General features: G+C 39.0%; 1 protein-coding gene across 1 annotated transcript in view; it reads left to right on the forward strand.

Moving 5' to 3' along the window:
- Nucleotides 1–1,857: 1,857 nt before the first annotated feature.
- SUFU (SUFU negative regulator of hedgehog signaling) overlaps nucleotides 1,858–27,280 on the forward strand; it is a 63,217-nt gene continuing 37,794 nt past the window's right edge. The window contains exons 1-5 of the mRNA XM_081328836.1: nucleotides 1,858–2,191; nucleotides 9,128–9,262; nucleotides 18,491–18,627; nucleotides 26,209–26,351; nucleotides 26,938–27,023. Coding sequence (XP_081184962.1) covers nucleotides 2,040–2,191; nucleotides 9,128–9,262; nucleotides 18,491–18,627; nucleotides 26,209–26,351; nucleotides 26,938–27,023 — 653 coding nt within the window. The 5' untranslated portion in view covers nucleotides 1,858–2,039. The remainder of the gene's footprint in view (nucleotides 2,192–9,127; nucleotides 9,263–18,490; nucleotides 18,628–26,208; nucleotides 26,352–26,937; nucleotides 27,024–27,280) is intronic.

Raw genomic sequence — 27,280 nt, forward strand, 5'->3', positions numbered from 1 at the left:
TGGCACTAAGCTGGCAGGAATAGCCAAAACTCCAGAAGACAAGGTCAGGATTCAAAAAGATCTTGACAGACTTGAACAATGGGCCCCATCCAACAATGTGAAATTTAATGTGGAGAAAAGCAAGGTTTTACACCTAGGCAGGAAAAACCAAAGATACAAGTACAGATTAAGTGAAATCTGGCTCAAAAACAGTAACTGTGATAGGGACCTTGGAGTCCTAGTGGATGATGAGTAGTGTGCGGCAGCAGACAAAAAAGCTAATACAATCCTTGGTTGTATAAACAGAGGCATAGAACCAAAATTACATGCAGTATTAATACCGCTTTATAAATCCTTAGTATGACCACACCTGGAATACTGCATCCTTTTTTGGTCACAACATTACAAAAATTTGTTGAGATTTTGGAAAAATTGCAAAGAAGAGCAACTAAGATGATTAAGGGTCTGGAGACAAATACTCATGAAGAATGATGGCAGGAATTGGGTATGGACAGTCTAGAGAAAAGAAAGATAAGGGTGAGTAGTATTCCAGCATTTGAGGGGCTGCCACAAAGAACAGGGGGACAATTTATTTTCCAAAGCACCAGAAGGTAAAACAAGAAACAATGGATGGAAACTAATCAAGGAGAGAAGCTTAAGGAGAAACTTCCTAACAGTGAGGACAACCAGCGGAACAGTTTGCCTTCAGAAGTTGTGGGTACTTCATCACTGCAGGTTTTTAAGAAAAGACTGGACAGCCACCTGTCTGAAATGGTAAAGGGCTCCTGCTTGAGCAGAGGGTTAGACTAGAAGACCTCCAAGGTCCCTTCCAGCTCTATTCTGATTCTGAGATAAGAACATAAGATGAAGTATCCTTTTAAAAATCTCATTATATATATATATATATATATATAACATATATATATAACATCTATTAAAGAGCAGCAGACAGAAAATTGCACAATACATGTTGATTGGTAACACTAGGACTGCCTAACTGCAAGCAATTTTTAAGATAAACCCAGCCTAAGGTACTGGTAGTATTAGAATGTGTTTCCCAACTAATTGCCCTCTAGGCATGTTAGGACTGTAATCCTCACAATTCTGTATCAGTGATACAGAAAGTCCAATACTGTATATATCACACCAGTCCATTAATACTTCAGTAAATCATAATTATATTTTCAGATTTTAAACAATCTAATGGTTAGCAAGTCGCAATGCTTTTATTTGCTATAACACTCTAAGCCACAAACAAGCATAAATATTTATAAATATTACATGTATATTTACATTTATTATTTATGAATCACCGCTTGAATAGGTGGAGGTGGTTGACCGGCAAAAAAGACCTCATTCCAGTGCTATCCATGTCTTTGGTTCTGGTTTTTGCATAGTTTTAAATGTTTAATGTGCACAGATTTAAAATTTTAATTGCTTTTTCTATTAATTGCTTTTCTATTTTACGTTCTATAATCTCCCCAGAATCGCCCTATCGGGGAGACGCACAACATATGCCATGTAACTTACTATTTCTATAGCGCAATAGTGGACGATTCGTTAAGAGATAAAACTCTCTCGGCCCTAGGATGGGTTCATAACGCGACGACCTTTTAAACTAGGATTTGATAAATGAAGCGCAGATAGACACATCGCGATAAACCGCAAGCTAGCAAATCCACGATGGCTTGCCGGGCGACCTCCTTCTCTCTGCCCACTGCGGGCAAGAAAGCGTCAGCAATGCGAGCTAAGCGACGCCAGAGGTCAGAAACGCGCCGGCGAAGAAGGGGTGGGACACCGGGTGGAGGCGAAGGTGGGATTATGTCAGCCTCGTCTTTCGCTACGGCGTGATTGGCGAAGTCGGCGGCCTATCAAGACCGGAGTCGGGGTGAGTGGGGGGACGCTTTTCCCTGCTCCTGCTGCTGCTGGGCCCTGCCGGGGTCGCGAAAGGAGTTTGGAGCTTGCTGCGATTTGTCTGCGGGGGTCCGGATCGTCCCCACCCCACCCACCCACCCGCTACGAGCTGCATTGCTTCCCTCCGTTCTTTACGGGTTCCACTCATGGAGACCGTCGCCCCTGTTCCTCCTGGCCCCGGGTCGGGACCGTTTCCCTCGCTTTTCCCCCCGGGGCTACACGGCATCTACGGCGAGTGCCGGCAACTGTACCCAGAGCAGCCCAATCCCTTGCAGGTCACGGCGATTCTCAAATACTGGTGAGTGGGACGGGAGGAGAAGGAGGCTGGTGCCGAGCCCGAAAGGCTTGTTCCGCGGCTGGGGAGGGGAGCGGTAATGGCATTTCGGAAAGAGGCCTCGGGAGCTCCTGAACGAGCTTTGGGCCTGGGCGAGGGGAGCGGTGGGCGACAAAGGGCGAGGGGTCTGCCTCCTTGAATGTGGTCCGCCGAGGTTGGAAAGGTGATAAATGTGTGTGTGTGTGCGCGCGTGTCTGTTGTGAAGGAGGATCTGTCGGAAACTGGGAGTGGCTAAGAGTGGTACTTGCATCGGAGAGGGTTGTTTTGGGGGCGAGAAGGAAAAGTTATTGGAACAGAGGATACCTTATTACAGGGGTCTTCAAACTTGGCCCTTTTATGACTTGTGGACTTCAACTCCTAGAATTCCTCAGCCAGCGAAGCTGGCTGAGGAATTCTGGGAGTTGAAGTCCACAAGTCATAAAAGGGCCAGGTTTGAAGACCCCTGCCTTATTAGAACATTATGCCCAAAATGTTGTGCCAGCAGTTTGGGAGTTGTAGTCCAAAACAATGACATGACCTGGGATCCTGGCCTGTACTCAAATCTGAATCCCACCCAGATTTTAAAAAAAATGACTCCGAATTTGGAAGAGTGATTGGCCAGTTTATCAATTGTAATTATTTATGGGTTGGTGATCTGATTCATGTCTGGTGTCTGAAGAATAGGGGAGTGTTCAGAGAAATAGCTTGAACTAATATAAAGGATTTAAAAATTTTGTCACACTGAATCTTGCACGCAAGAGAGATTGAAAGAGGAATTGTTCTTAAATTTTGCCCTAGTTCCTTGAATAAATATAAGAAACCATTGGAAGCCTGAAGACCTTTTTTTTTTTAAGTAAGGGCAATATTGATAAGGTTCTTCAATTTTCATAAATGAATGTGTGCTTTTTCAGACTGTTATTTATATTCATTATATCTTTAAAAGGGATGCGGTGGCTCAGTGGGTTAGGCTGCTGAGCTTGTCGATCAGATGGTCGGCAGTTTGGCGGGTCGAATCCCGAGTGCCGCGTAGCAGAGTAGGCGCCTGTTACTCGTCCCAGCTTCTGCCAACCTAGCAGTTCGAAAGCACGTAAAAATGCAAGTAGAAAAATAGGGACCACTACGGTGGGAAGGTAACAGCGTTCCGTGCGCCTTTGGCGTCTAGTCATGCCGGCCACATGACCACGGAGACAAGCGCTGACTCTTCGGCTTTGAAACGGAGATGAGCACCGGCCCCTAGAGTCGGAAACGACTAGCACGCATGTGCGGGGGAACCTTTACCTTTATATCTTTAAAAGTTGGCTTTTGCATATTATTGCTAGCAGTAAGTGAGTGGATTGATCCTTTTCCTTGTGTGTAACTGTCTCCCACACTGCTTCCGTTTCTTTTCCTATCTTATCATATGCAAAGGGATTCACACATATTTTTCCTTTTAGCTTAAATTGAGTCTTAGTGTGTCCATCTAATGTTACACTTTAGCTCCACAATATATAGCTTTAAGAAAAAAAGGTATTGTGTGAGTTTAATGTTTATGTTACTTTGCTTATCTTTCAGCACTGAGTACTCTTTCCCCAAATGGATAATTTCTGATATTGTGGAACTTTTATGTTTTCAGGCTGGATTATTAGTTTTGCTGATGTAGTCAGGCAGCAGTTGTGTCTATACATGAGCACCTCCTCTTTTCATTAGCAGTGGTTTCATTCTCAGTCATATCATCCCATTTTTTAAAAAAAAATATAATCAAAATGTTATTGCCTCTCCTAATAAAGTGCTCTGAAAGTGGCAGCCTGCCTGCTACTACAAGTTGTAGGAATGCTGCCTGGCTTGGCAATTCCCAATATAACCAGGCAGTCACTGATTTCATAAATTATCTAGTACTGGATGGTCACCTAAGTCACCTCTTGATGGTTTAGGTCCAATTAGGTTAGTTGTTCTTCACAGACATAGCCAATGTTCTGCATATACCATGACTGTTGTGCAAGAAATAAGTTGAAAGAGAGAATTGTAGTCACATTTCTGGATTGAAATAGTGCTATTGATAAAACAGTTGAGAAAACTGAAGTTGAGAAAGTTAGATGAGTTTGCTTCAGCTTGTAACAGTTTTGAATTCAAATATTGCTGTAATTTAATACCAAGGTCGTGAATGGTTTGGGACCATGGAAATAACAATACAAATACTTCTGTGCCAATACATGTCACCCTGGACTTATGACTGGTTGCTTAGTGACTGTTTGAAATTACAGTGGGCCCCCAAAAAGGGACTTAAGACCAGGATTCGAGGTTCTGACATCCCCTTCCTCCTGTAGTCACATGACTGTATTTTGGGTGCTCAGCAACCAGCCCACATTTAAAGCCATAGTCATGTGATTGCAATGTATGGTGGTTTTTCCCCCAGAAACTAGTATTTACCTCCAGTTTCTGATTTAAAAAATGCCCCATTGAGAACAATATGCCCACAGGGCTTGCTTAATGACTGCCCAATTTGCTTAATGGCCGTCACAAAAAATGGTGGTAAAATTGGGCACAGTAACATGATGGCCAGCCTAAAAACCATCATGATTTAAGACTAAAATTGTGGGCTCAATTACCATCATAAGTTGAAGACAATATCAGAGAAAGGACCTGGTAATCTGCCTTTTACTTGTCTTGATTGCTGAAGAAGATTTAAGATTTTTAATTGTACAAGTAAATTAACATATTGTACTAGTCAGCCAACAATAAAAACATAACCAATCCATAAATGAAAAACACTTTGAACCTGCATCATTTCACTTTAAAATGTTTACCTCGTCATTGTCAGTTCAAATCAAAAGCTCGTTTAAAAAGCAAAGTTTTCAGGGTTTACCAGATTAACAGCATAAGATTAAAATCTTATTTGTCTACTCTGAAAATGTTCTTAGAATACAAATATGGCTTCATTTCATTCTAGATTTCATTCATTACCTGATGTAATATGAGCAAATAATAAGGTTTGTTGGTTCTGCAGTTTACAGTAGGCATTGATCTCTGGATATAGAAAGAAGAGAAGAAAGGGAAGAAAAAGAAGAAACCGAGTTGGAATAAAGAAAAATAATATGTAAACTTACCGGTATATTTCTTTGTAAATAAGAACATACACTCATACTGATTATAGAATTGAATGCAGTGGTATAACTACCGGTAGTTTGTGCAATTTGGCACAAAGTGAAGGATTTTGATTCCTACAAAATGATACGGAAGCTTTATAATGCAAGCAACTTTTTATGGTAAGAGTTGAGAACTATCTATTTTTCAGGTATAAGCCTATTTAAAATCACTCTGTTCTTCTCTTGAAAGTGGTATTTTGCTTTCTTTATGCTTATGTAAAATTACTAAATTAGCTTTCCTGTTGGTAGTGATATCTGTAGCTTGGGAAGAGCACCTTCCTAAACCTTTTTAAGACTGACATCTGGTGGTCAAGCTGTTCAAAACTTTATTTAGGTCGGAATAAAAAATGTTTCATTTTTATAAGGCTCACCTGGTGGCACTATCTAGGTCAGGGCTTTTCAACCGGTGTGGTACGCGAGCACCTGGCTGATGGTATGCGGCGTCGCCTCCCTCCCCCCCACCTCTCCCTCTGTGCTCCGCTCCTTCCCAGCTCCCTTGTTGCTGGAAAACATGCTGCTTGGCAGTGGCCTGCGAAAACCCTACCGAGGGCATGCGAAGAGTGCAGGCGCAGGGTGAGGCCCCGCCCTCCCCAGGGACTCATGCAGCAACTTCTTCTCGTGTGGGATCCATGTTGCCCTTCCCCCCTCTTCTTACTTCACAAGTAAGCATGAGCCTGATGGGGACAGAGCCATCCACTCCCTCGGCAGGTAGGTGTTTGAGACCGCTTGCGTCATGGCCCTGAGCGCCAACCTCACAACCGCCCCCTCCTCCTTTTCCTCCTTCTTTCTCTCTCTTTCTCTGTTGCGGCCTTCTATCTTCTTTTTGTCCTCCCACCCGTGAGCTTGCGATACCCCTCACGGTGCCCTCAGGGCTCAAGACTTTTCCCCCTCTCCTCTTCCCGAGGTGCCTGGCTTTAATTTTCCTCAATTTATGTCTGTAAAATGATTTGACGGGTGTGATTGCTTGGATTATGATAGAAGTGTTAAGTGGGCATCAGCCCCTCAACCACGTGCGCCAGGCCGCAGGGCTGCCTCCGCGGGTGCTGCTCTACCGCAGAGAGGGGAAGGCCGGTCCCCGTTTGGCCCGCCAGCGCCAGGAGAGCCCTGCGCGAGCACCTCACCGGCCGCTGAACCCTAGCTTACAAGCAGGAGCGGCCTTGCCCTGCTTGCCCTTGGCCACCGCTGGGAGCAGCTACCACTGCCCACCCCACTTTTTGCAAGCCCCGCTAGGCCGCTGCCACCTGCCACAGACTTCCAGCAGCAGGAAGCTCTGGGACGAGGGCCTGGCAGGGGTGAAGGAGTTGGGGCTGCTCCGGCAGGCCACTTCTGTGGCAGTGGGGCATGCTGGTGCCTTGCGCTGCGGGGGACACAATGGGAAAGGTGAGCCACAATGGGAAAGGTGGAAGCGCAGCTGTGGTCAAGGACGGTCAACCACTCCGAGCCCTGTCTGGCCGGCCTTGTGGCTCTATCCCCCAAGAGCAGCTGGTTATGAGTTGCTGCCGTGCGCTTCCCCGAGTGCACCTCAGCCCTGGATCTCCCCCCTTCCAGGACTCCGGCTGCGTCTGCAGAAGGCGAGCGGAGTTAAGGGTGCTTTGGCGCATCTTCCATCCCTCCTGTGTGAAGGGCACCTTCCTGCCCCGCGGTCCACAGCAGCATTGTTGGCGTGCATGGATTGACTTTGAGCAAATGCAAGGTGTTTCTCTTGCTGGAATAAAGCTTCCTAAATGAGCTGGCAACCTCCGAGTATCGATAGAATTTCCCCAACTTTCCTCCGGTGCTTCATCAAAAGTTAAGTGGGCATCAGGTTTCTTGGTAAAAATACATTTGGAAGGAAGGAAATGACAATGAGGGAGGGAGGGAGAGAAGGAGGAAGGGACAAAGGGAGAGAGGGAGGGAGGGGAGGAGAGAAATAGAGAGAGGGAGAGAGGGAGGGAGACAGAGAAGGAGAGAGAAGGAGAGAGAAAGAAAAGGAGGGAGAGGGAGAGAGAAATAGAGGGAGAGGAAGGGAGAGAGATAAAGAGGAAGAGAGGGAGAGAAAGAGAGAAATAGAGGGAGAGAGAGAGAGATTAAATTATTAACATGGTTGTTAAGTGAATCTGGTTTCCCCACTAACTTTGCTTGTCAGAAGGTTGCAAAAGGCGATCACATGACCCTGGAACAATGTGACCATCATAAATATGAATCGGTTTCCAAGCATCCGAATGTAAATCACTTGACCCTGGGGATGCTGCAACGGTCATAAGTGTGAAAAATGGTCATAAGTCACTTTTTCCAGTGTCGTCGTAACTTTGAACAGTCACTAAACAAACTGTTGTAAGTCAAGGACTACCTGTGCTTTATCACTTTTTCCCATTTTTTTTATCAAGTTTTTGACACCTTGCTAGGTTACTGGTGGTACATGAATGTTGCTATATTCTAAAAGTGGTACAATCGGTGAAAAGGTTGAAAAGCTCTGATCTAGGTGACAGAAGCTAAGCACACGGTAGTCTGATTATGAATCACTTTTGACTTTACCAAAAATAAAATAAAATTGCAGGACCATGGAAACTATGAAATCCAGTCTGTCCCAAAAGAGACTTTCTCTTTTACTTTTTAAAAACTCTATACATTCCAGTTGTGATTTTTAAGATGTCTAAATAGAGACTTTATTCAATCTTTTTCTATCTGAAAAACTGCTAGGTCTTTCTGTAAAGTGTTTGTTTTAACTTTGCTCTTATTTTTCCCCCATACAGAAATGGAAACTACTTAGGCTCTGAGCTTGTCCTGTGATTATCTCATTGTTTATTGTATTTCTCTTCTGACATCATCTTGCTGAAAACTAGGCTATATTAATTCTAGTATAGAAATTGTTCTTGCAGGTTTTTTTGTATAAAATATCCATCTCTTGGAATTCAATGAACTGAGATCCATTTTATTTCTAATTTGGAAAAAGAAATGTTATCCACCAGTTTTGGGTAACAAATGCCATATATCACTAATTTTGATAAAGATGTTGATTGTTGTGATATGTTTCACAAAAGCAAAATATGCTACTTCAGTTTTTTCTTATTGGTTTGCAACGATTAAAAGATATATTGCTGTTTGGCTAGTTTTATTAATAAGATATGATCCTAATAAATACTTTACAGGTTTTCCTTAATAGCAGAAAGATAAATATGGTATGTAATTCTGAATCTGAATAGGTCTTACTGAATCTAACTATTAACTAGGTCCACACTCGTATTCTCAAATTGTGCTTTAATTTGATTTGTTTTTCTTAGACTTAGCATGGTGCATGCAACCAACTAATTCTGACTTATCAGCAAACTATAAATAAATAATGGCTGATATAATATGTGAATCTAGCCAGTGCCTGAATCATTTTTAGATAAATACTCCACAAAGGCACATTATATTTTTGAATATTTGTAGGATGCTTATGATATAGTATTATGGAGAGAAAAAATAGACATATCAACAATGTTTGTGGACAATTCTGATGCTCTCAGATGAAAATATTCATTTTAATTATGTTTATTTGACTTTTGCAGTACACTAACATCTTTGCAGTCCTGTAATTTGTTCAGTATTGAAACAGGAAAAGAAAGAAAGCCAAGCAATACAGAACTTTTAAGATCTATAACTATGTAGTTATGATGATATCGGGCAAATTCTGACTTAGTTTCAAAAAGAAGCATTAACTGTTTTCAGAAGGAAATGGTGTAATAATGTGGAGTAGAGGTAAACCCATTTACTTGAAACTATTTCCCAAAACTGGATTAAAACAATCTCATTTATCTTTCTTTCTTTTTTAAAATAGGTTAGGTGGACCGGATCCTCTGGACTATGTTAGTATGTACAGGAATTTGGGAAGTCCAACTCAAAATGTTCCTGAGCACTGGCATTATGTAAGCTTTGGACTAAGTGACTTGTATGGTGATAACAGAGTGCATGAGTAAGTCTTTAATTTCTATATATTATGATTTGTTGTTTTCTGAAGTAGTTGGAAATGCAGTAGAAGAAACATACATGCAAATAAATAAAGACTAGTTTTATGCATTCAGTTAAGAAATGGTTAGTTTTAAATTTTTGGAATGTCAGAACATCAACAATTTTCACATTTTCCCTGTTTCTACTTGAAAAAAATGGGAAATTTTGAACAAGAACAGCAAAATTTTGTGAGTTTACAAGTGAGAAAGAAAATTACGTGGTATTTGGCAAGCTGATAGCTAAAAATATTTACTATAGATCCATGCTTTTACTTTTGCGGTTCGTTTGGATGAAAAGAAGTCACATCCTGTAACAGATTTATAAGGCGCTTGAGGATAAAATTGTTCATGCTGTGTTTTTGACACATAACCTAAGACTATTACTGCACCACAATTATCTGGGTTCACTTAATTTTTGAGACTCAAGGACATAGATCAGTTTGTAGTTGCCCAAATATTTGCATACTATCTTGATCCTTGACCATCCTGACAACTGAGCAAGCTAAAGAGATTGGGTGGCTCTAGGAATAGTGAATACAATGTGATGCAACTACCCTTAAAGAAAACAGTGATCTTCCAGTCTCTGAAAAAGTCTGGTCTGGATCAATATTATATAAATTACTATCCAAATACTCAAAAATTAAGCTGCAGATCCCTGATTGTTTCAGCCATTTCCAACCTGGTTCACACTTGGTTTTGGAAAGGATCAGCTATGGTTATCTAGATTGATGATCTCATGCAACAGACAGAGAGGATAAAACTGCTAGTACAGCTTGATTTTTCAGCAATTGTAGTATCCTCTGGACCAGTTGGAGGTACCGTGTTAAAATAATTTCCTTGCAGCACAATTCAGGAATTGGACTTATTGGCTCACAGAATGGCAATTATTGTAATGGCCACCATTAAATTACAATATGAATTATTTTAGTCATACTGAATTTCTAGGAAACATCAACTACATTTGTGCCTGCCTTGGTAGAGTATGATAGTTTAGCCCTGAGAAAGGCTGACAGAAGGAACTCATGATAACACTCTTCAGATACCTAAAAGGATGTCATTTAGATTTTAGAAGACCAGTATCTGTAGTGTCTCATTCTAGAGTGGAGGACACAGAGTATTGGACTAAATAACAACAAGGGAAATTCCAATTACATGTTAGGAAAGTCTTCCTAATAGAAAGAGCAGTTCTATGGTGACTCCAAATAGCTAGAGAATGGTGAGCTCTCTTTCATTGGGTATATTCAAGAGGAGGCTAGATGGCCATTTGACTGAGTGTAGCACAGCAGAAGACCATACTTCATACGTTACCTTGTTTTGGTTGAAAACTGTCAAACATAGCTAGCTTAGCTAGCTTAAGTTTAGCATCTTTATTGCAGATAAGGACGAAGCCCTGCTTAGCATATGATTGCTCCTGGTGTGTTTGCCAAAAGTGGCTGAGTGCTATTTTTCAGTACCACATGGGCATGCCTTTTCTGCGGTGGTATTTCTATTGGAATGGAATCCCACCCTCCCTATTGTAGGGGAGTTTATGAAATGAAAAGTGTTCCTGTTTCCATCTCAAAAATTGCATCCAAGAAATTCTGTTGATCCCTTTTGGACTGGCTCCAGTTTTGTAGAAGAAAATGTGAAATATTTTGACTTCCATATTTTGCAAGAAATGAATTCTTTAATAGTTTCAGATGGCAAAAAAAATGAAATTCATGACAAGCTTTTTGGAGCTGCAAGAATGTGGGTATGCAGAACAACCTTCTTTTAGTCTGTATCTGGAAAAAAAACATGTATCAATGATAAGTGAATAAAATATCCAAAACATGCATGTCTTGGTTTGTATATGAACCACCTCAAAGTAACTGTTCTGCATGTAAAACAGTTCAGGCATAAACTGATTTACACATCCTTGTGTTACTATATCTTTCTAGTGGTTGTTAGAGACAAACCTCTTTGTCCAGGCTTTCCCTGCACAAATGTTAAATTAATGGTTTCTGATTTATTTGTTTTTCTTTTCATCACACTTTTTAATGAATATATTTTATTTTCTGTGTATTGTTTTAATAATTGTATTATAAGATGCTTTGAGATGAGATGCAATTGTACAGGAAGCAGTATTTTAAAAAATAATAAATAGGATACTGATACTTCTCAAAAATTATGAAATCAGAAGGTTGGGAAGCACTAGCATGCAGTGCAAACTAGGTTTTAAAAAATAGTTCTGTGTGGTATAATTCAAAGGGATCGTTCTATTTGGGGCTTAAAGTATCGTTTTTAGGGTATGAAAAATTGCTGTAATTTACAGTTACTGTTATGAAATAACTTAGAAGGGAATTTCAGTGTGAAATTATGATACATTATGAATTTTAATTGTAATTGTCTATTCTATTGCATGTTTTCTTGCTTATAAGTGTGAAATTAAAAAAAGTATTGCTGGCAAGACAGCATTTACTTTTTTGTTGTTGTTAGCTGCAAAGTTGTGTCCAACCCATTGTGACCCTATGGACAACGTTCCTCCAGGCCTTCCTGTCCTCTACCATCTTCTGGAGTCCATTTAAGCTCACGCCTACTGCTTCAGTGACTCCATCCAGCCACCTCATTTTCTATCGTCCCTTTCTTCTATTGCCCTCAATCTTTCCCAGCATTAGGCTCTTCTCCACTGAGTCCTTCCTTCTCATTAGGTGGCCAAAGTATTTGAGTTTTAGCTTCAGGATCTGGCCTTCTAAAGAGCAGTCAAGGTTGATCTCTAGGACTGACCGGTTTGATCACCTTGCAGTCCAAGGGACTCGCAGGAGTCTTCTCCAGCACCATAGTTCAAAGGCCTCAATTCTTTGGCGCTCAGCCTTTCTTATGGTCCAACTTTCACAGCCATACATTGCAACTGGGAAGACCATAGCCTTGACTATACGCACTTTTGTTGACAAGGTGATGTCTCTGCTTTTTAGTGTGCTGTCTAGATTTGCCATGGTTTTCCTCCCCAGGAGCAAGCATCTTTTAATTTCTTGGCTACAGTCCCCATCTGCAGTGATCTTGGAGCCTAGGAAAATAAAATCTGTCACTACCTCCATTTCTTCCCCATCTATTTGCCAGGAATTGAGAGGGCTGGATGCCATGATCTTGGTTTTCTTAATGTTAAGTTTCAACCCAACTTTTGCACTCTCCTTCTTCACCCGCAACAAGAGGCTCTTTAGTTCCTCTTCACTTTCTGCCATTAGAGTGGTATCATCTGCATATCTTAGGTTATTGATATTTCTCCCAGCAATCTTAATTCCAACTTTTGCTTCATCTAGCCCTGCCTTTCTCTTAATGTGCTCTGCATATAAGTTAAATAGGCAGGGTGACAGTATACAGCCTTGCTGGACTCCTTTCCCAACTGGACAGTGGTTCCGTGTCCAGTTCTCACTGTTGCTTCTTGACCTGCATATAGGTTTCTCAAGAGACAAATAAGATGGTCTGGTATTCCCATCTCTTTAAGTACTTGCCACAGTTTGTTATGATCCACATAATCAAAGGCTTTGGCATAGTCAATGAAGCAGGAGTAGATGTTTTTCTGGAACTCCTTAGCTTTCTCCATGATCCAGCGTATGTTGGCAATTTGATCTCTTGTTCCTCTGCCTCTTCGAAATCCTGCCTGTACTTCTGGTAGTTCTCGATCCACATACTGCTGGAGTCTAGCTTGTAGGATTTTAAGCATAACTTTACTAGCATGTGAAATGAGTGCAATGGTGCGATAGTTTGAACCTTCTTTGGCACTGCCTTTCTTTGGAATTGGAATGTAAACTGATCTTTTCCAATCCTGTGGCCACTGTTGAGTTTTCCAAATTTGCTGGCAAATTGAGTGTAGCACTTTTACTGCATCGTCTTTTTAAGATTTTGAATAGCTCAGCTGGAATACTGTCACCTCCACTAGCTTTGTTGTTGCTCAGCTTTTCTAAGGCCCACTTCACTTCACATTGTAGGATGTCTGGCTCGAGGTCAGTGACTACCTCATCGTGGTTATCAGGGACGTTAAGCTCATTCTTGTATAGTTCTTCTGTGTAATTTTTCCACCTTTTCTTAATCTCTTCTGCCTCTGTTAGGTCCCTGCCATTTTGGTTCTTTATCATGCCTATTTTTGCATGAAACGTTTCCTTCATCTCTCCAATTTTCTTGAAGAGATCTCTGGTCCTCCCTATTCTATTGTGTTCTTCTATTTCTTTGCACTGTTCATTTAAGAAGGCATTCTTATCTCTTCTAGCTATTCTCTGGAATTCTGCATTCAATTGGGCGTATCTTTCTTCTTCTCCCTTGCCTTTCGCTTCCCTCCTTTCCTCAGCTATTTGCAAAGCTTCCTCAGACAGCCATTTTGCTTTCTTGCATTTCTTTTTCTTTAGGATGGTTTTAGTTGCTACCTCTTGTACAACGTTGTGAATCTCTGTCCATAGTTCTTCAGGCACTGTGTCTATCAGATCTAGTTCCTTAAATCTATTTGTCACCTCTACTGTATATTCAACAGGGATATGATTTAATTCATACCTGAGTGGCCTAGTGCTTTTCCCTACTTTCTTCAGTTTAAGCCTAAACTTTGCAAAGAGAAGCTTATGGTCTGAGCCACAGTCAGTTCCTGGTCTTGTTTTTACTGACTGTATAGAGCTTCTCCATCTTTGGCTGCAGAGCACATAGTCAATCTGATTTGTGTGTTGATCATCTGGTGATGTCCATGTGTAGAGCGGTCTCTTGGGTTGTTGGAAAAGAGTGTTTGCTATGACCATCATATTCTCTTGACAAAATTCTATCGGCTGTGCCCTGCTTCATTTTGTACTCCAAGACCAAACTTCCCTGTTATTCCGGTTATCTTTTGGCTTCCTACTTTAGCATTCCAATCCCCCATGATGATAAGGACATCATTTTTGGTGTTAGTTCTATAAGGTGCTGTAGGGCTTCATAGAACCGGTCAATTTCATCCTTTTCAGCACTGGTGGTTGGGGCATAGACCTGGACTACTGTGATATTGAAAGGTTTGCCTTAGATTCGAACTGAGATCATTCTGTCATTTTGGGGATTGTATCCCAGCATTGCTTTTCCTACTCTTTTATTGACTATGAAGGCTACTCCATTTCTTCTGAGGGACTCTTGCCTGCAGTAGTATACCTGATGGTTGTCTGAATTAAATTCACCCATTCCTGTCCATGTTAGTTCACTGATTCCTAAGATGTCGATGTTCAGTCTTGTCATCTCTTGTTTGACCATGTCCAGCTTTCCTTGATGGATCTTACATTCCAGATTCCTATGGAGAAAAAATCTTTACAGCATCGGACTTTCCTTTCACCACCAGATACATCCACAGCTGAGCGTCCTTTCGGCTTTGGCCCAGTCGCTTCATTCTTTCTGGCGCTACTAGTACTAGCCCTCTGCTCTTCCCCAGTAGCATATTGGACGCCTTCCGACCTGAGGGGCTCATCTTCCAGCGTCATATCGTTTTGCCTTTTGGTTCTGTCCATAGGGTTTTCCTGGCAAAGATACTGGAGTGGGTTGCCATTTCCTTCTCCAGTGGATCACGTTTTTTCAGAACTCTCTGCTATGACCTGTCCATCTTGGGTGGCCCTGCACGGCATAGCTTATAGGTTCATTGAATTATGCAAGCCCCTTCGCCATGACAAGGCAGTAATCCATGAAGGAGAGCATTTACTTGTTGTTGTTAGCTGCAAAGTCGTGTCCGACCCATTGCGACCCTATGGACAACGTTCCTCCAGGCCATCCTGTCCTCTACCATCTTCTGGAGTCCATTTAAGCTCACGCCTACTGCTTCAGTGACTCCATCCAGCCACCTCATTCTCTGTCGTCCCCTTCTTCTATTGCCCTCAATCTTTCCCAACATTAGGCTCTTCTCCAGTGAGTCCTTCCTTCTCATTAAGTATTTGAGTTTTAGCTTCAGGATCTGGCCTTCTAAAGAGCAGTCAGGGTTCATCTCTAGGACTGACCTGTTTGATCGCCTTGCAGTCCAAGGGACTCGCAGGAGTCTTCTCCAGTACCATAGTTCAAAGGCCTCAATTCTTTGGCGCTCAGCCTTTCTTATGGTCCAACTTTCACTGCCAAGCATTTACTTACGTATGTTTAAATAGAATTGCTGCATTTATGCATCACATAAATACTGTATTTTATATTCTTTCACTATTACTGCTTGTTCATGGAAAGCATACTAATATGTAGATCAGCGACTCCCAACCTGTTCTATACTCCACACCCCTAGAACGCTTCTGATATATTCTCACACCCTTTACAACAGTTCGAAATAACAGCAACGAATTATGCATATACACTATAATTTTGAAAACCCAAGTTTTTGCATCCCCTGGAATATCATCTCGCACCTCCGGGTTGGGAACCCCTGATGTAGATGATACTACATAAAGTGACTTTGGGCATGATTCAGTTTATTAAGTCATAATTTATTTTAACAGTTATTTGTGGCATGGACATAGTGACTTGCTTCACGGGTAATCTTAAACCATAAATCATTGTTGCAATGCAATGGCACATTACACTAAGTGTGATGTATCTCCCAGAAACCAATAGTCATAAAGCAGTTAATGTAAGGATTTGGCTCTGGTTTTGTTGCAAGTGATGCATCCCAGACAGAACTATCTTGCTGGAATTATACTTTATAACACGTAGCCGTGTGTGTGTGTGTGTGTGTGTGTGTGTGTGTGTGTGTGATTGTTATTGATGTTATATAGATAGTTCTCAACTTACGATCACAATTGGGACCAAAACTTCAGTTGCAAAATGATGCAGTCGTTAAGTGAGTTGTGCTAAATTTTACCACCTTTTTGCTGTGTATCTTTTGAATGGCCACTAAACAAACTGTTGTAAGTTGAGGAATACCTGTAATGCATCTGTGATAATATGTTTTAAAGTTGAGGATTATTAACTTTGTTATGTGCAAGAATTCCTAATGATGTGTTCAATAGTATTTGAGAAAAAAGAACATTATGACCAATTTGTCATAATGACCAATTTGGTTTCTGCTTTAAATTTTTGAATATTCAGTCAGTATATTCATTATATACACGTTTACATGTATGTGTGTGTGTGTACATATACATATATATTCTATACTATACACACACACACTTATATCATTATATAATTAGTCTTGTTGAAAATAAAATATTTGGTTGACTGTATCAGGAGCAGGCTTGAAACTATAATATAATGATCATTTTAGCTGTCTGCCTATTTTACCCTTTGTTTTGCAATTCAGAATACATTATCCACAACTTTTTATTCGGTGTTCTCTATGTGTAGTTGCTGCAATTCTGTTTCAGGGAAAAGGAAAGTAAAATGTAAATCTTTTCAATCCATTTGTTTTGGGATAGTTATGTATATCTTAAACCTTTGGCCACATATCTTACATGCAAAACCTGAATCTTTTATGCACCCCACTAAGGCATTTCAGCACATTTCCTGTTCTTTGTTGGTGGTAGACCGCCCTGGAAGCCATGACCACCTTCATTTTTTGTTTTGCTTAAGTCTGATGGAATATGCTTGGCTTTAAAAGTCAATTGTTTGAGGTAGCTAATTTGAGAAACAGCCCACCTACAAAGAGGCTGACAAGAACTACTTAAACTCAAACACAATTAATTCCTAGATCTAAAATATACCAATATTATTAAAAACTCTTTTTTGTTGTTTGTTCTGAAAGCATGGAGAGATATTTGCTTTATATTTATAGCACAGTAGTTGAACTTAGAAGGACTGTTTTTAATAAGAGGAATGTGACTAAATTTAGCTCAGGGCAAAGCCGGTCTGCAGCATATCTGCATGTGCTTCTTCAGAGAATAATCTCCTTTCTAGTGTAAAAACAGTTTTCCAATATAACATACTGAGAGAGGAAAGAGCTAATTATTAAAATTATTAAAGATAGACAGATTCTCATTTATCTTTTTTCAGTATTACAGATTGGCCCGTTCTTTCTTCCTGATTTCTTTACTTTGAATTCTATCCTGTTTGCATCTTTTGCTATCCTGTGAACACAACAATGCTGGAGGACTGATAATTAAGAATTCCAGTGCTGCTTTTATCAGGTCCTTAATTGTATCTGGGAGTTTGACAACTATGTGTGACCTCTGCTTGCTAATAGTAAACTCATAATCCCCCCCTCCCCCCAACACAGCCACTTTGGCATTTTTAAGGTCAGTTGTGCTTTCTCCAAGCAGTCCCTGAGTTAAGAACAAGTTTTGTTCCCCAAGTCTGTCTTTAACCTAAATTTGTATTTAAGTCAAAACAGGCTACTGTATCTATACTTCTGCATAACAAACAGGAACACTGCAACTCAACCTTTAATGATCCTTTCCTAGGGCAGTGCAGTTCTTTAGAAAAAGAACGGTCTCTACTCCTATTCTCAAAATTCCTTTTGGCTATAGTGGCAGATTCCATGAATTTGTCTAATTTGCAATAATGTGTGACTTGGAAAACTTGAATTTAAGCTAGAGGGACGAGGGTGGCATTTGCAGTCATTTGTACAGTATAAAGATTATCTACCGTAGCTTAGAATTTCATAAGAGCTGTCTCTTGTCTTCCTTGTAGAAGACCCAGAAGGGCTACAAATCCATAGCCCTTCCTTCCTTCTAAATCCAGAGAATCAAAGAATCTGTTTGCTAATTTGATCTTCATCTGGAGTAAATGGATACAGCTACCATACATGCATCCTTTACAGATCAAAACACTAATTTCATGACTTCTAAAATGAACTTGGTATCTTTGTAGAATAAAGTTATCTTGCTGAAGACATTTACTAGTCATTGCAATTTTGTCTGCTGCAGTAGCTATTGAAAGTTTGGGAAGCTATCTAAGACTGTTCTGATGGGTTGAATATCTATTTTCTAGCAGCATGGAAACTAATGAATTATCAAAGTTATTAGTAGATAAAAAGTAAACCGCATAACTTCCTCTAAACTCACCCACTTTTATAATTGCAGTTTCTTGATGAGATGTTGTTGGAACTTGAGAGCCATTCTAGACTGACAGATACTGTTTAATGAAGCTTTGTTTTATTTTTGCTGCCATTATAAATTAGTTTTGCATCTTTCTAACTTTCAATATTGTGAATTTCTATTGATACAGAGGTATGCTAATAGAACAAGTAGAATAAATGAACAGTGGAAATTTTAAGCTTATATTCCTGAAACTTTGTTATGAAACTTTTTGTGATTAATTTCCTTCAGGTTTACTGGACCAGATGGACCAAGTGGTTTTGGATTCGAGCTGACATTTCGCCTTAAGCGTGAAACTGGGGAATCTGCACCACCCACCTGGCCAGCAGAGTTAATGCAAGGCTTAGCCAGATATGTCTTTCAATCAGGTATGATTTAAATATTTACTTTAAGCACTAAATAATGTTTTTGCAATAATTAGCTCTGAGTCTAACTCCTATTTTTCATAGATATTTCATTAATTTGAATTTTGCATAAAGATGAAACTCCTATTTTTATTTTGATAAAACAAATTAGAGGCTATGACTTGCACTAGTAAGGACTCTGGAAACTGTTTGTGATCTAGGAATAAGGACTTTGAATATTTAGTTGAATAATGGTATCCAGATTATTTTACAGACCAATTTAAATCCTGGGCTTTTTTGTCCTGTCTTTTTGAGTTAGTAGTTCTGTAGCTGCTTGTTTTCCAACCTGGAACGTCTCTGCTGTCTTATTTTTTATTTACAAATTGGTTTTCTCTGGTTTGACAGTTTGGAATTCCTATTTCACCGATTTCAGTCCCAACAGCCAATAAATAAATCAGTTCCCACCCCTCTTCTTAATTATTGTTTAGAAATTAGTTATTTTTCACCTGAAAGACATCTTTCTTTTACTGAAGCCTAATTTGCTAAGCAATTCCATTCAATATTATTTGACAGCCAGAAGTTTAAATCTTTCTCTACCTTGCTTCTGATACTTTCTTTTATCTTAAATGTTAATTTATAAAATATTTAGCACTTTTTGCTTGCAATACATTTTGCTCTCATGTTTCCAAAGTAAAAATATACCTTCAGTTGCCGGGTCCTTGGTGCTCTCTAAGCTTGGTTGTTTTCTTGCAGACATTTCATTAACAAACTAGTAACATCATCAGTGTTAGTAGGGAGTGGGGTTTGCTCTCATTTATATAATAATGACTTGCCCTGTCAATGGTCTTCCGGGGGTGGGGTGAGGAATGCTCTTGGTGATCTTATTTTGAATTGGATAAAAGGGAAGCAAGCTCAGGGTGAGAACATTAATAATTGAAATCTCTTCTCTGTTAACAATTTTTTTAAATGAAATAATATTTAATAGCCAAAATCATTTCATTATGTTTATTCATATTTCTAAAACATCCTATCATAGCATCTTTGCTTTATTCAAATAAATATTTTTATCTTGTATTTTACCTTTATTTCCATTCAGCTAATGGACAATTCCTATCTTTTACTGAACTTTTTATGGCGTTCATATTTAAAAAAAAACTGGATGTTTTATGCTATTTAAATTGGCTTTTGCTTCAAAAGCTGTATCTGTTTTTTATGTTGAGTCTCAGTGCTCTCAAGCCTCTGCAGTGTTTTCTTCCTGTGTACCAAGTAGAGGTTGAGTAGTATTTCATGGGATAATGACTGCTTTGACGTCTGAACAAGAGGTACAAGTTTCAGATTTACCTTTCAGTGGTTATTGAGTGAATTTTTTTAATCTTGCATTCAACTGGATTGTAATGTTGATCATTTGTAATAATGCCGCTTGGGGTGTGTGTGAAAGCCCTAATAAGCAGGCATATACATAGAATGAAGGCTACTGCTAAGCTTGTAAGCCGCCCTGAGTCTTCGGAGAAGGGCGGGATATAAATGGAATTAAAAAAAAATAAATAAAAAATTTAAGTGTTGACAGTGGCAGTTCTTTGGAAGCACATTCAGATTGTTCCAATTATTATTTGAATCTGTGGCGTCTTTGTTGGAAGTAAGAGTTTAATAAAAGAATATTTAAACTACTATTACAAAACTATTGTATAGTTGATTTTAACATGTGAGTAACAAAAGTATTGCAAACAAAATAATAAAGTAATTTAATGATCATTGTATATGTGAAAGTATTTATAATTTCATTTTAAAATTGCTCTAGAATGTCATATTTTTTGTTCTGTTACTTATAAGTAAGCATTTTCTCATATGACGCAGTAAAAGATATTTTAAAATAGGTAACATTTGTGATATGTAAGGGGGTTTTGTAAGCATTTGTTGGAAGTCATAAGAATTTTAAATTTCCAAAATAAAAGCTTATGTCACCACAGAATATTGTGACTAATTTAGAATCCAGTTTTTCAGTTTGCAGATTACTTTTGGCACCACTATAATTATAGCACATCTCACCTCAGCTATGATGTGCGAATCCAGTGACAGCTGAGAATCACGTTACGCTCTAAGATTATAAACCTTCATCAAAAACAGGCTTACTTTCTAATTTTAATTGTTAATATCAGTTCCAGTTTTATTTTTGCAACAGCTCCTCCCTATTGTCTTGATTTTATTTTTCCCCTCATCTATCAGTTTCCAAATACTTTAGCAAATTGGGATCTTCAATTCCTTGTTCTATTCTGGTTTTAAAATTTGCATATCACATAGATTTATTAATAATAAGTATTTATAAAGACTTTTTGTGGGGGTTTTTTGTCTCTTAACATTTAGTGATGTTCATTGAATTTCAGTAAACCTCAATTTATTGAAGTATCTCAGAAATTAAAAATGCTGGTGGTCCAAATCTAGGTATTAATAAGGTGTCATAATTGTTATGCTGCCAGTGGGTGGCAACAGAAAAATGATAAAGAGTCTTAATTCTTATTCACTAATTAATTTAAAGTAAAAATCATAGCATCCATCCATATTTTTCATACAACAGGTTATAGTTTTTAAAATTATTGTTATCTGCATCTTCTTACTGGCTTTCCATTCATTTAGGATGTTTAGAATTTTGATACAATTTGGGTTGAATGATAACATTGGAAGATGATATACAATCCACTGAAAATTAAAGGAATTACCGTAGTCATCGTTTCAGTGATAAAATGTCTGTGTAATGTTTTTTCTCAAAACCTCAAATTGCATAGCAATAATTTGTGTTGATAATGATTTGATCCAAGTATTGTGGGAAATCTGTATAGAAAGACAGCTCTTGCATGTTATTTATGAATAGCAAGGTCCGTTTTTTAAAGCTTTGGTATTGGATTTACTCACTCTGAGGTTTTTAAATTGAATCCATATAATTTTTCATATAGTTGGTTTCTGTGGTTTAATTGACAGTCAGTATAAATGTTACATCTGTAGAAGAAAGACGTTTCTGAAGTAGTCTTCATCCAAATAGACAAAAATAGGTGGATTTTCAACAGATACATTGTATTAGCATTTAAAAACCGGTTGCAAATGGTTGGGATTTCCTGAAGGAAGAAATCTAGGCAGTAAAATACAGAATTGAGAGAATATTGTGACAAAAACACAAGCCTCAGGAATAGGTCTCTTATAACTCCTTTCATTAGGGAAAATACTGACTGAGGTTTACATAATTAAAACATTTTGTTAATCAGAGTCTTGGCTGGTGTTGTATATGACTTGGAAGTCATTGAAAATTGGTATGCTGAGGACTCTTAAGATGGCTTCGAATATTTTTGAACAGCTACATGTCCCTTTTCTTTATAGGTCTTCACATGCTTTTGAAATCTGAATGTATCAATTGATTTTCCATACATGTCTGTTTAAAATAAATGTGAGGTATATCTTGCTTAGGTTACACTTTAGTTCCCTGCACCTGATAATCCTCTGGCCAAATTCCTGTGGCTTCATGGTGGTAAAAAATGCAGGTTTCCCTCAAAGGCTGTGAGGGTTTCCAGTGAAAATATGTTCTTCCTAACCTTCCTGCAAGATATTTTTAAAGTGGATTTGGAGACTAAAAGTTATGCTACTCCCAACCACCAAGGCCTAGCTCCAATAAACGACCTAATCTTCATAGTTGTTGGAACAGTAGAATTTTGTTTTCCTGTAGCCATGGGATTAATGGGACATGTTTCATCTAAACCAGGTTTTCCAGGATCTGATTCTCTATGGATCCAAAGATTCCCTATGGATTAATTAGGATAATAGAGGACGGTTGTTGGAATTGCATATAATATTAAAACTTCTTTGCATTGATTCTTTTGTGCAAACAGATAAAATTAACAGAAAATAATGGCATATCTGAGTTTTTGATACCGCCATTATGACAGTACTGTAAGCCAGCAGCCAACTATGAATGATTATAATAAATGGATTTTAACTTTACTGGTATACATTAAGCATTTTTATTCTGATTAGTTTGTAGAAATAAATAAAGTAGAAGTAAATTTTTGACAAAATATTTGGGCCCCTACATTGGGATGTTTTTTGCCAGGGTCTGAACAATTTATTTATCAAGGTCACATTCATTCATTCATTCATTCATTCATTCATTCATTCATTCATTCCTGCCTTTATTTATAAATAACTCAAGGCAGCAAACGTACCTAATACTTCTTCCTTCTCCTATTTTTTTGTACAACAACGTTGTGAGTTAATTGGTCCAAGAGAGAGTGATTGGCCCAAGGTCACCTAGATGGCTTTCATGGCTAAGGCAGAGTTTGAACTCCTGGTGTCCCGGTTTCTAGCCTGGTGCCTTACTGTTTTTGTTATAACTTTGTAAGCCACATTGACACTTTTTAATGAAGAGTGATATATAAAGATGCAAAACAAAAATAATTTTTCACTACATTTTCCTGTTTATTGGAAGTTAGGGTCCCTGCATGGGTTGGTAGGACTAACATTTTATGTAGAAAAATTTATGGAATCCAATTCAGAGGAATGAGTAGGATGGTCAGAGACAAATTGTCCTTTTTTTTTATTTAAAAAGTTTTACAATACATTTTAACTTTAATCCCCCCCTCCCCCACCCCCACCCAACCCTCCCTATCCCTTCCCCCCATTTCCTTCTCCCCCCCCCCGACTTCCCAGAGCTAAATACAGGGTATAAAATCAAAAAACAAACATAAGCACCCCTATGTTATCAGCAATAAACTATTAGTTCTATCTCCCTCTAGCTCATGTAAAATGAATACAAACAATATTAATATTACAAATAAAGTAAAAAAGAAAAAGAGAAAAACAAAAAAAAGCTTTACTCAGAATAGATTTTCTTAATCCCAGTCCTTATTCATATTAATTTCAAAGAAAAAAAAATAAACAAATTCTCAGTTACGCGCCAAAAGCGCCTATCTATTAACCTTAATAATCTCCAACCAAACTAAACCATAATCAAAAATAATTCTTGCATGTATCACACCAAATGTCTCGCAGTTCCAGGTCATCCTTGAGTTCAAATAAAAAGAGTAAAAAAAAGGGTTAAACAGTCTGTAAGACAACTTATTGTTAATTAGGAGCTTGCATACCCATTCTTAGTTCAACACACACTTTTAGTCCATAACCCTAATATACTTTTCTAACAAGCAAATAACATCCATCTTAAATTGTGTTACATATTAAAAAAAAAACTTTCTTTCTCCTCTATGATAAATTTAATCCATTAAGATACTAATTTAAAAATTTAATCAGCAATCTTAACGCCCCAAAACTTTTGGAGCACGTCTGTCATGACCCCCAAAACTTCTTTGGACCGCGCCCCTCCCACATCTTCACTGTAAATACATTTTGGAGATTCCATAACTATCTGCTGGTCTTGGTCTTGCTCTCGTCTCGCTCTTCTTAAGGCGGCACGCGTCTTCCTCTGGCCTCCTGTATCTTGATGAAACTGTATCTTGATCCCCTCCAACACCATTGTCCTCTACAGTATCTGTCTGTCTGCAACATCTTGAAGCTTTCCCTCGCCGTATCCCTTAACAGCTTCCAAAAATGATAGGGGGGTTGCTTTTAACACATTGCTATAAAAATCACGTGCCTGGGCCACAGTAACCAGACGATGTCTTTTACCTTCATGCGTCACCACCAGTCCAACTGGAATCTCCCATCTAAACTTAATATCACATTTCTTAAGTTCCTGTACTAAAAATGCAAAATCTTTCCTTCTCCTTAAAATCTTCGGAGGAATCTCTTTTAAAACCAAGACTTCTTGCTCAGCCACTACCAGTTTAGTATCATAGGCAGCTTGAATAACTTCATCTCTAATTACTCTCTTTGTAAAATAGACCACCACATCTCTGGGTAACTTCCTTTGTCTTGCAATCCATGAATTTACACGAAAAATTTTGTCCATATTTCCCTCAATTTCAGATGCTGGCTGGCCCAATACCCCTTCCAGAGCCTCAGAAATCAGCTGCTTTAAATCTTCTTTACAGTTCTCCTTTAAACCCCTGATTCTAATAGCATACTGCATCTGATGATACTGAGCAAGGCTCAATTCTCCGTCCATTTTATCCCTTATATTTTCATTTTCTGATACTTTTGCTTCTAATATAGAGTTCTTTTGACTGAGATCCTTCACTGTTTCATCCAGCTGTTGCACACATTCAGCTACAGATTCAATCATAGACAACATGTCCACCCTCATTGCTCTAAACTTCTCTTCCATCTTCTTCTCCAGTTTCTCCTCCAACTTTTTCAGCTTTTCATCCATCATGTCAGACATCAATTGTGAATGCTTTCCAAGAGCATCTTGTAAATCCTTAAGCGTCAATGCCGGAGGAGGTGCAGGAGGAAGCAAAGCTTGCAATGAGGTCTGTTGCACCAGGGAAGACCCCGCACTCCGAAGAGCTTTAGAAGTTTTAGCCGCCATCTTCCCCCACTTTCACTTATTGCGCACTTTCACTTTGAAGCTATAAAATCCATTGAGCTAGAGAGTAAAGATAAGAGTCCACATCACCTTGACCTCCTGTACCGCTCTGCCTGCATCTTGATAATCAAAGGTATTTCCTTTTGGCAGGGGTGGTTGCTAACGCCTGGCTCTGCTCCATAAATCCCAGAGCAGGGGCGCTGCGCAGCTCGGAGCAACCCAGGCTTCGGGGGGGCTCAATCCTTCAGCCGCCCAAACTCTCAGCTCAGGCGGCCCCGGAGAGTTCAACCCCTACCTGGGGCCTCACCCCCTCCTATTCTCCTGAGGAGGGGGCTTCAAATCCATCTAAACAGCTGATCGGCGCTGTTTACGATGGAAAAACACAGCTGCGGAGCGGGCAGCCCGAAAACGGCTGTCTTTGGCGTCGTGTCGCCACCGGAAATCACAAATTGTCCTTTTGTATCAGCTTGCTAAGTAAAAGGATTTTTAAAGAATATAGTCACTTCATAGAAAACTTGTTTAAAAAAAATCAGAGCGGTAACTTTCTTTGCCTTCTAATCAATGGTGCCAAATGGGTGTGACAAACAATCAAGATGGCAGTCACAGCAACTGTGATTGAAACTTCAATATTTGTATATACAGGTAGTCCTCAATATACAACAGTTCATTTAGTGACCATTCAAAGTTACAACGGCACAGAAAAAAGTGACTTACGACCATTTTTCACATGGCCATTGCAGCATCACCATAGTCACATGATCAAAATTCAGATGCTTGGCAACTGACAAGCAAGTTAATGGAGAAGCCAGATTCAGTTAATAACCATGTTATTAACAACTGCAGTGATTCACTTAACAACTGTGGCCAGAAAGGTCATAAAATGGAATAAAACTCAGTTAACAAATGTTTCACTTAGCGACACAAATTTTGGGCTCAGTTGTGGTTGTAAGTTGAGGACTACCTGTAGATGTTAGCCATTTCACTTTAAAAACAAAAAAAATATCTTAATTATTATACGTAAGAACAATAGAAAATAAATGGGTAGTATTTCTGTTGTAATCTTTTTATGGCGATGTGATGATTGTTTTGACCATTTATTGATTATTCCAGTTTTTTAAGAAGATTGCCTTCATTCTTCTCAACAGAAAACACATTCTGTAGTGGTGACCATGTATCGTGGCATAGTCCATTGGACAACAGTGAGTCTAGAATCCAACATATGCTCCTGACTGAAGATCCACAAATGCAGCCAGTTCAGACACCATTTGGAATTGTAACATTTCTCCAAGTATGTATTCTCTAGAAGTCAGTATTCTTATAATTGTCTATAAGAAGTAATATTTTATTTTTCCAGATACCGGTAAACAATTATCTGTCATTTCATATTTTCAGATATTAAAAAGACATTATATATCATTTCCCATTAAAAATTATGTAAGTAATTTTGGTTAAGGCTAAATTTCCCGTGATAATTTTGGTAGTCTTTTAAGACACTTTAGTTCATGGGATGGACCTCAAATCTGATGAAAATGCTAGCAGATGCCAGCTTTCTGAGCCTTGGGGGTGGGGAGAATGTTTCACTTCCCTTCCCCTCCCCTCTGGAGCCTTCTGAGTTTTCTAGAGGGGAGGGAAAAGCTCAAAACATTCATATTTCACTAACATTTTCTCCTCCAGAGCATTTCTATGCCATCTGTTAGGGTGATCTTAGCCAAAAGGCATTCGCTAGAATTTTCCCCAGATTTTAGGTCCCGTCCTTCAGATCACAGGACTTTTCCCCTTTTCTCTATTATTTAAATTTGTGCTGCATCACGTTAGTTTTTCCAATATATTTTCTTGTTATGTATAAAAGATATTATTACATATTATTGCTCTAGATTGTTGGAGTATGTACAGAAGAGCTTCATGCAGCACAGCAGTGGAATGGGCAGGGTATACTAGAATTGCTTCGGACTGTTCCTGTGTAAGTAGAACATTTTCACCTGATTTGGAAGTCAAATTAGCAATTAAAAGAAAATGTCTGATTAAGATCAATTCAGCCACTTCCTAAAGCCACACTTGAAATAATCTTTTAAAAAAACTGTATACTTAAATAGTTGAAGGTTTTCACCCCTCTAATTTCACAGTACAACTTGAAATTGAAATTTATTTGGTTAGTTTATGGCATGACCATATCAAACAAACCACCTAAAGCCCGCCAAAGCATCCTAAGTAAACGAA

This window comes from Vipera berus (assembly GCF_964194415.1).
Source record: "Vipera berus genome assembly, chromosome: 5".
NCBI classification, from domain to species: Eukaryota; Metazoa; Chordata; class Lepidosauria; order Squamata; family Viperidae; genus Vipera; species Vipera berus.